The 10,409-nt window shown below is 34.2% G+C and overlaps 1 protein-coding gene across 1 annotated transcript; it reads left to right on the top strand.

Annotated features, from left to right (window-relative positions):
- Positions 1-7,551: 7,551 nt before the first annotated feature.
- On the top strand, positions 7,552-8,598 carry LOC122306357. Its single transcript, XM_043118786.1, has 2 exons — positions 7,552-8,181; positions 8,290-8,598. Exons 1-2 carry the CDS (start codon positions 7,552-7,554, stop codon positions 8,596-8,598), a joined length of 939 nt encoding a protein of 312 aa, XP_042974720.1.
- Positions 8,599-10,409: the final 1,811 nt, after the last annotated feature.

The following is a 10,409-nucleotide window of genomic DNA, read 5'->3' on the forward strand; positions in this document are numbered from 1 at the left end:
CGTTGTGTTTGCGGCGTCTAGTCAACCTCCTCCAATCTACCAATGTCTACTCCTTATTCTGATCCTGACACATCGCCTACCACGGTAAGATTTGATTAAATCTCAATAAGTTAATAGGAAACTCCCACATAGGTTAATGATGCATGAATGACAGTAAAAGCATGAATGCATAATTAAAGTTGTAAGTAAGTATAATATAATTTGATATATAGCATGGCATAACTGGCATAACCTGAACTGAAACATAAATCGAACTTGACTTGACATTACATGAACTTGAACTTAAAACATAACATGGACTAGCAACATAACAAGAATGTGAACTTGAAATATAACATGGACTTGAAACATAACATGAACGTACATAACATAAACATGAACTTGAACTTAACATAAACCTGAGCATAACATGACATAAACGTGAACTTGAGACATAATGTGAACGTGAACATAACATAACGTGAATGTGAACTTAAACATAACATGGCATGAACATGAACTTGAAACATAACATGAACATGAATATAACATAACATGAACGTGAGCTTGAACATAACATAAACGTGAACATAACATGATATGAACATGAACTTGAAACTTAATGTGAACATGATCATAATATAACATGAATGTGAACTTGAACATAACATAACATAAACGTGAACATAACACAATATAAACATGAACTTGAAACTTAACATGAACATGGACATAACATAACATGAACGTGAGTTTAAACATACCACAAACGTGAACATAACATGATATGAACATGAACTTGAAACTTAACGTAAACATGAATATAACATGTACGTGACCGTAATATAACATAACGGTATATTATACTCCTTCACTGTAGTACTCGTCAGCGCATAGCCTTGACTGCAGTACCAGGCAACGCGTTTCATCCTTCTGTAGTATGGTAGATTATACTCTTTTACTATAGTATTTGGCAGCACATAGCCTTGACCACAGTACCAGGCAACGCGTATTATCATTGACCGTAACATAACTTAGCATAATGGTATATTATACTCCTTCACTGTAGTACTCGACAGCGCATAGTCTTGACCGCAATACAAGGCAGTGCGTATTATCCTTGACCATAACATAGCTTAACTGATTTAACCATATCTAGTACGGTCGATTATACTCCTTCGCCTTAGTACTCAGCATTGCATAGCCTTGACCGCAATACCGGGTAACGCGTATCATCCTTGACTGTAGTACAAATTAACTGATAACTAAAACTTAATTATTCTCAAAATAAACAACTGTATTTGAGACGAAACATGACTAGAATATGAAAAAACAAAAGTCCTAACATCACATAACATGACTTGAACGTAACTTGAGAGACATGACTTGATATAGAAATATTTTGTAGTATAACATAATATGTAACAGACAACATTTCATAACATGACAAAACATGTAACAGTAAATATTACATGACATGGCATACATGTAATAGATGGCATAACATAATATGACATACTTGTAACATATAGCAATACGTGACATAATAGATTATGTAACAGATAAGCATTTGTGACAGAATAAATCATGCGTAACAAATAAACATGTAATGACATGGTATGGGATGGCATATATGATAACATACATACATACATAAATTATAGTTCCCTTACTCATCATACATACACAGTAAACTGATAGTAAGTTAGAAGCTAACCTACCTCATTTGTCGTGTTATATGAAAATAAAGCACGAAATACGAGAAACTGTAAGAAGATATTCTAAAAGTTAGAAATTTAATTACTAACAATTAGAAATGTGTAAAAGAGACAACTTAGAGTAAAATTACCATTTTACCCCTACATGTGAGAAAATGACCATTTTACTTCTAATTTAAGAATTTCACATCCTAACTCCAAAAATTTTCAAAGTTTACATTCTTTATGTACATTTTATCCTAAACTCAAATATCAACTCAGAAAAATTTTAAATAAATCATAACTATGGAAAACACACTATGGCTGAAACATCCATAAGCCATTTCTCTTGATTTTTGTTGCAATTCCTTCTAATTTCAAAACTCATGTTTAAACCAAAATTTTGAAACAAGAATCTTTCTATCCTAAGTTTAAAACCATACTTAAAACACCTATTTAGAAAAAACTAATAATCAACACCAAACTTTTTTATAAAAAGATCCAAACACTTGAATCACAAGCTTTGACACTAAATCAAAACATCTTCAAGAATTTTAAAAATCAAATCTTACTTATAATATATTCATAACATCATCCTAAGATCAACCATGCTTTAAATCATCAAACTAAAGTCACCAAAATCACAAAATAACACTTGGAGTTTTTGGTTTTACACTTAGTCCAAAAACATAAACTTTTTCTTCAACTAACTTTGATAAATCTCTGAATCAATGGCTTAAGAAGGTGATATCTTTGAAATAAAGCATCACATGGTTTAAAAATGTGTCATAAAGAATATCCAACCATCAAACTTAAACTCACGGGTTAAAAATCAATAAAATATGGATCTAATTCAAAAACATCAAATCTTAGGTCTAACCAAAATCCTCTTGCATAGAAAAACTATATCTTTGAAACTAATACTAAATATCTTCAAAGTAACATCTTAACATGAAACTAAGACACTTAGGATCATCATATAAAAATATCAAAGCCTTTAGAGTAAGGTCAAATCTCAAAAGATTCAAACTTTCTCCAAATAAAAATTGTTTTTCCACTTCCAATTTTCAAGTTTCTAGATATAAGAAAATCTATCATCAAAAGCTTTGGTCATGCAACAAAACCTCAATTAACACTCTTAAACATATGCTAACAATACTCCATAAAATATTCTGACCAAAATATGTCTATTAGCTTGGTCAAAATTTCCAAAACATAACATACTCTCTAGTTTCACGCCCAGAATGACCTTTCCATAGTTAAAAATACTTTTTATAGATCAAATGACCATGGAATGATACGATGACCATGGAATGATATGAATAATATGTCTAAGGAAACCATACTCAAAGACAAACAACTTTGGTGAAGGAGTCATTCTGTGAAAATACTTACATAGGGTCAAAACGCTCCACGCAAAAGTGTGTCTTGCACAACTCTATACTTCTGGAGGGAGAAGATATGGGCTTGAAAGACCCTTGATTGGAGGTGGCTATGTGACATAAAGTGGAGAATAGTGAGGGAAAAAGGACTGCTTACAGAAGTTGTGAGATATGGAGGTTGATAAGGTGGGTTTCTCCATCACATCAAGGCACTAATGGGTGCATCCAAGGGCAGTGGATGGTCTGCCATGTGGGGGAGGGAACTTCTTCAAGAAGCTTTGCCAAGGTGGCCAAATTCGTGGGTCTTGGTGGGCCTCAACCAAGTGAGCTTCAATTTGGGGTTTAAAAGGGGTTTGGTTAGGGTTTGAGATGCTATCAAGTCCAAATCCAATTTTTCTTGGCCCAATCAAATTTTCAAGATTTAAAAGATTGGATAATGATGTCATAATAAGGATTTGATAAATTAATGGCATGTGAAAATGATTTAATCAAGTAATTAAACACAATGCTAGAAATTGGATAAAAATGAGTTTAGAAGCCAACTTTTGGGTTTAGGGAAACCGCTTAGGGTTTCGGTTTTCAACCAAGATTTTGAGGTTTTAATTGGATTTCAACCATTTAGGGTCTTGCTAGGGTTGAAACTCTCTTTGGTCTGGCACAATTTGGTTGATCAGATAAAAAAAGTTTTGCTTAGGTGATATGATTTCACACCTTGATTTTTTTCACAAATCCATCTAATGGTTCCTCTTTGTACCAAGTGTCTAATACTATTCATTATGTGTGGCTAAGATCTTGCCAAGTGTCTAAATAAAACTTCTCTAACCTAATTTGGACATTCCATACCGTGATTTTGAAAACACTGCACTTAGTACGCTTATCGAAATTACTATTTACTCAAAAAAATGCATAATAAACTTAGTACTAAAAAATCCTAAATATTTATATTAACCTACAGTGAAAATCGTTTACCAATACTCAACCCCGAAGTACCCCTAAAAATAAATTCACAGTTTCAAACAAACGTTTCGTCCAAATTATGAAAATGGGTTATTGAACCATAAAATTCTAAATATACAACTGAGTTTAGTGGCACAGACCATGACATATTCTGACACTCTAACTATTTCAAACAATTAAAATCACATTTTTGGCATCATAGTGAGTGATAACATTGACTATATTGACAGACTAAAACCTTTACGATTAGTCGATTCGTGAAAATTTACGGAGTCTTCACAAGATTCTTAAAGTATATAGAAATTCTACCATTGAATTTCTAGTGGGCTATTACAGAAGATGATGTTACATTTAAGTATGTTGATGAGTTACTTGCTAACAAGACAGTTATTAATGAGTATCTTAGCAATAAGGGTAGGTAAAAGTTAACAAGGAGGGGGCCTTCATTGATGCAAAGTTGAACTTGGTGGCGGCTGCTGAGCAGCGCCGCCAAGAGCAATGAAAATCTTGAGTTGGAACTGTAGGGGGCTTGGTAACCCCCGTACAGTTCATGACCTTCACAAGCTAGTGAAGGATAAGGGACCAGACTTGGTTTTTTTGATGGAAACCAAGTTAGAAGCGTATAGATGAGAATTCCTTAAGAGGAAACTATATTATGAGGGATGTTTTGTAGTTAATCCGTTAGGAAGAAGTGGAGGATTGGCTTTACTATGGAAGATGGAAACTGATGTGATAATTCAATCCTATATTAGATTTCATATCAATGCAATAATTAAGGTAGACAAGGAGGACAGGGAGTGGCAGTTTACTGGATTTTATGGACATTCAAAGGTTAGTAAGAGGCAAGTGTCATGGGATATTTTATTGTCTTTAAAGCCTTCTAATCCTATGGCTTGGTTTGTTTGTGGGGACTTCAATGAAATATTAGCTCAAGATGAGAAGAGAGGAGGGAACCTGCGATGTGAATCTCAGATGCATAAATTTAGAAATGTGGTAGATATGGGGGGATTGTTTGACTTGGGATGGTCGAATTCCAAGTTTACCTGGTGCAATAGACATAAGGATGACACTTTTACTATAGAGAGACTGGACATAGGCTTAGCAAACAGAGAATGGTTGGGGTGTTTCAACTCAATTAGAGTGGAAACTCTGGTGGCAAGAAGCTCGGATCATAGACCTTTATTCTTTTCAACTCAAGAGCTACCTGCACATAGAAGAGGCTGTCATAAGTCTTTCAAGTATGAAGGGGCTTGGGGTCAAGAGGAACAATGTAAAGAAATTATAAGCAAAGTATGGATGCAGGAAAGTTCAAATGTTGATCCCATAAGAGATGTACAACAAACTCTTAGAAACTGTAGAGTATCCTTATCAAGATGGAAGAAATCTCATTTTTTAGACTTGGAAAAGGAGATTAATAAGAAATCTGCTTACTAAAACAACTGCAGGATGATGAAAACCAGTATAATGAGGAGGAGATTGTGAGACTACAAAATGAAGTGGGGGTTTTACTTCAGAAAGAGGATCTTAAATGGAGGCAAAGGGCAAAAAGGCATTGGTATCAAGGGGGGACAGAAATACAAGGTTCTTTCATGCATGTGCAACAAAAAGAAAGAAAAAGAATTTTATAAAACATGTCAGAGATGCAGAGGGCATTTTGAGAAGTGAAGAATCTGATATTGCCAGTGCTTTCAAGGATCATTTTCAGAGGATTTTTTCTACTTCGAATCCAAAGGAAGAAGATATAGATGCCTGTTTGCAAAGTGTGGACACTAAAGTGACAAAAGCAATGAATGATGATCTTGTGGCTCCCTTTCAGCAAGAGGAGGTATTGGAAGCACTTCAACAGATGGGGCCTTTCAAATCTCCTGGGCCAGATGGGTTTGGAGCAGACTTCTACCAACATCACTAGGCAGCTGTGGGTCCTAAACTTTGTAAGGCAGTTCTAAATGTACTAAATGGGGGAGATATGCCAAGTGAGTTGCAATTAACAAATATTGTGCTTATTCCTAAAGTAGAGGATCCACTTTCTGTTAATGAGTTTAGACCTATTTCTTTATGCAATGTTTTGTATAAGTTCATAGCAAAAGTTCTAGCAAATAGGCTTAAGCATGTATTACCTTTTATAATATCTAGGCTGCAAAGTGCATTTGTTCCAAGCAGATCAATTATTGACAATGTGATGGTGGCCTAGGAGATTCTTCATACCATGAAAGCAAGACAAAGAGGAAGAGAAGGAAGCATGGCTCTAAAGCTAGATATGTCAAAGGCATATGATAGAATAGAGTGGACTTTTTTTAGGTCCATAATGAAGAAGCTGGGTTTCTGTGAAAAATGGATCCAATTGATTTTGAAGTGTGTAGAATCGGTTAGATATTCAATTGTGGTGAATGGAAAGGTAGGTGATACTTTCATGCCTACTAGAGGACTAAGGCAAGGTGACCCTTTGTCTCCTTACTTGTTTATCCTACGTGCTGAGGGACTTAGTTCCATGTTGAGTGATGCTACTGCCAAAGGGAGTATAAAAGGGGTAGCTGTTATCAGAGGTGGGACTAGAATCAATCATCTCCTCTTTGCTGATGATTGTGTGATCTTTAGCAAGGCAAGTAAAGAAGAGTGGTTGACTAAACATGATCTTTTGCTGATATATAAAGTTTCCTCAGGCCAAAAGCTGAATAGACAGAAGACTGCAATCTTGTTTAGTTCCAATACCAGTGAGATTATAAAAAGGGAAGTTGTAGCCGAGGCAGGTGATGTTATTTGTGGTGACTATGGTAAATATCTTGGTCTTCCAACTATGATTGGAAGATTAAAATATGAAACTTTCAGAAATATAAAAGAAAGGGCATGGAGGAGGATTAGAAGCTGGAAAAACTCCTTTTTGTCTAGTGTTGGTCGAGAGGTGTTGATTAAGGCTGTTTTACAATCTATTCCTACTTACACAATGAATGTGTTCAGATTTCCAAGGAAGTTGTGTAATGAGATCAATTCTATTATTGCAAGTTTCTGGTGGAGTGGTAAAAAAGATAGTAGGGGTATTCATTGGAAGAGTTGGGATAAAATGGGAGAAAATAAAAAGGAATGTGGGAGGGGGTTTAGAGATATTGATGTTTTTAATAAGGCTATGTTAGCCAAACAAGGGTGGATGTTACAAATAAAGTGTGATTCTTTGGTAGCAAAGATTTTTAAGGAAAAGTATTTCAGAAAATGTCAGTTCATTGATGCAAAGATTGGATATAAGCCCTCTTTTATGTGGAGGAGTTTATTAGCTGCACAAGATTTGGTGAAAGCAGGTATGGTATGGAGAGTGGGTAATGGGGAGAGTATCTTTATTTGGAAGGATAAGTGGCTCCATAATGGCTCAGGTTTTAAAGTTAGATCACCTATTAATACTCTTTTTGCAGACTCGAAGGTAAGCTCTCTTATCTTTGAGGATTTGCATTACTGGAATGAGAGCTTAGTAGGGGATGTGTTCAGCAAGGGGGAGGCAACACAGATTTGCAGTATACCCTTAAGTTGGCAAGGGGGAGGATGAAATGATGTGGGGCTTCACCAAGGATGGTAGGTTTTCTGTGAGAAGTGCCTATCATTTAGGCAATGCCTTGGGAAAATCTATGGTTGGGGAATGCTCTAATAAAGAAGTTCAGAAGCAAATTTGGGAAGGGGTTTGGAGACTAAATGTACCTAATCCTACAAAACAGTTTGTGTGGAAGGCTTTGAAGAGCATATTACCAATGAGGCAGAATCTAGTGCAGAGAAAAATAATTGAAGATGCTACATGTCAGATCTGTCAAAGGGGTGAAGAAACAATATGCCATGTCCTATGGTCATGCCCAGCTGCAAGTGATGTATGGGCAGAGAGTGGGAGTGGTCTTCAGAAATGGCCTAGTGAAGAAAAAGACTTTTTTGTGTTATGGTCTGAAATGCAAACTAGATTGCAGCAGAGTAAATTAGAAGAAGTATCTATGATACTGAGAGGACTATGGACTAGGAGAAACATGATGATTTTTGAAAGGAAGTTTGAGAGTCCAAGGAGAGTGCTTACTGCAGCAATGATCAGTCTTCAAAGTTTTCAAGGTGCTCATGCTACACTAAACAAACTGAAGGGGTCTAATGTTCAGACAAGAAAGGACATCAAATGGAAGCCACCAGATGAAAGTGTTTCTAAGGTAAATTTTGATGCAGCTATAGATAAGAACAATTTTAAATTGGGCTTGGGTATAGTGGCAAGGAACCATGTGGGAGAGGTTCTGTTTACCTTAAGTTCTTCTTAACAGTTTAGTGGCAACTCTGATATGGTTGAAGCAGCTACTCTTTGGAGAGCTATGGAGCTTGTTTTGGAGCTTGATGTCAGGATGGTGGTGTTTGAGGGAGATGCTGACAGGGTGATTAAAGGGGTAACAGAGGTAGGGGACAACTATGCATGGATGGAGCAGCAATATGCCAATATACGGGGTAGGCTGTTATTGAGGCCTGACTGGTCAGTGAGCTTCATTCATAGAGAAGGAAACTATGTGGCACATGCATTAGCTAAGAGAGCATTGAGTATGGAAGGGGAGTGGTGCTGGATTGAGGATGGAACTTGAGAAATTACTAGTATAATTGTTAGAGATATGTCTTGTAGCAATGAAGGGAGTTAAGTGAGTGATAGTGTATTGAGAGTTTTAAGTGAGTGTTGCTATCTTGTAACACATTTTATGGATGAATGAAAAGTATTGATGAATGTTTAAAAAAAAAAGTAATAAGGGTAGGAATAGCAACACCAACGAGTAAGGAGACTCTGATAATTAGTTCTATGCAAAAGAAGAATTCTTGGTCACTCAGACTATTACAGATATTGATCATGAACTGTAGCAAATATGTTTTATTGGATGTTAAGTAAATCAATAGATTTAATTTTATTTTTATTTTGCTTTTTTCTCAATTACTATATTGATTAATCTATTAAAATATATTGTTTTTAAAAGGGCTTTAGTTTAGGGTTATCAATAAGATTTTCCTGTAGGTACAAGAGAGGGTTATCAATAAAATAACCCTATCTTATTAATGAGAAATACCCCCATTTGTGAAAGGTATTTTTCCGCCATAAGAGAAGATTATCAATAAAATTGGGGGTTGGTACCATCACTCACATAGAAAAAAATAAAAAGATTTAGTTTTATTGAGGGTATTAATTGTGTGAGACATATTATTCTTTTAATCAATATATAAAACTGTACTGACACTTTAATTTTTAATTGAACACAGATTATCTTTTTAATCAATATAAAAAATGGGCATACATTTTTAATTTTTAGACATATTATAATTTAATCATTTATTAATCAACATAAAAAATTGTATATACGCTTCTAATTTTTAACATGAAGTTGGAAAGTTTAATCTTTTTCATCAATATAAAAAAGTATGCGTATATTTGATTAAAATGATAATATGTTTCTAATTTCATTCTAAAAGTTAAAAGCTTACATAAATGTACATGCGCTTTTAATTTTTAATTGGATATTTATTATCTTCTTAATTGATATAAGAAAATGGAAGCACATTTTTAATTTTTAATTGGACAGATATTATCTTTTTAATCAATATAAAGAATTGTACATACAATAAAGTTAGAGACATATTATCATTTTTTATATTGATTAAGAAATGATTAAATTATAAAATGTCTCTGAGTTCATTCAAAAAGTTAAAAGTGTATCACACTTTTAACTTTTAGAATTAAGTTGGAAATTGATTATCTTTTTAACCTTAATAAATATACATACACTTTTAATTTTTAATTGGGCACATATTATCTTTCTTATTAATATAAAAACTGTACATTTTTAACATTTAGTATGAAGTTGGAGATATATTATCATTTTAGTCAATATAAAAAATTGTACATACACTTCTAAAAGTTGGAAAATTTTATCTTTTTAATCGATATAAAAAACTATACATACATTTTTAAAATTGATTAAAATGATAATATCTTTCTAACTTTTTTTTTTTTAAAAAAAAAGATAAACTTCATTCATAAATAATCAGTCATTACATTGCTTTTCCTTTTGAATCAAATTTACTATAACATCATGTCCCTCTTCAACCCAAATCTGCATCTCTTCCAATGACAAAGCTAGTTCTGCCAAATGATGTGCTACCCCATTGCCCTCTCTCCTTGTATGATTAATCTTCCAGCTGTTAATACCCTGCAAAGTATTCTTCACATCTTCAATAATCTGTCCATTCCAAGTCCAATTCTCTTATGCACTTTCCACTTCTTTTATTACCACTTGTGCATCTCCTTCAAAGATGACTTTATTAAAACCCATTTCTATGCACAATTCGACAGCTTTCCTCAATGCCATAGCTTCTGCTACCACTGATTGAGACACCACATTAAGAGATTCAT

This window comes from Carya illinoinensis, chromosome 4, assembly GCF_018687715.1.
Source record: "Carya illinoinensis cultivar Pawnee chromosome 4, C.illinoinensisPawnee_v1, whole genome shotgun sequence".
NCBI classification, from domain to species: Eukaryota; Viridiplantae; Streptophyta; class Magnoliopsida; order Fagales; family Juglandaceae; genus Carya; species Carya illinoinensis.

Bases quoted from the DNA above. Each gene is read 5' to 3' on its own strand.
- LOC122306357 (XM_043118786.1), top strand. From the start codon at position 7,552: ATGTGGGGCTTCACCAAGGATGGTAGGTTTTCTGTGAGAAGTGCCTAT. The intron at 8,182-8,289 runs GTAAATTTTGAT...TCTTCTTAACAG, and splicing joins CAGATGAAAGTGTTTCTAAG to TTTAGTGGCAACTCTGATAT.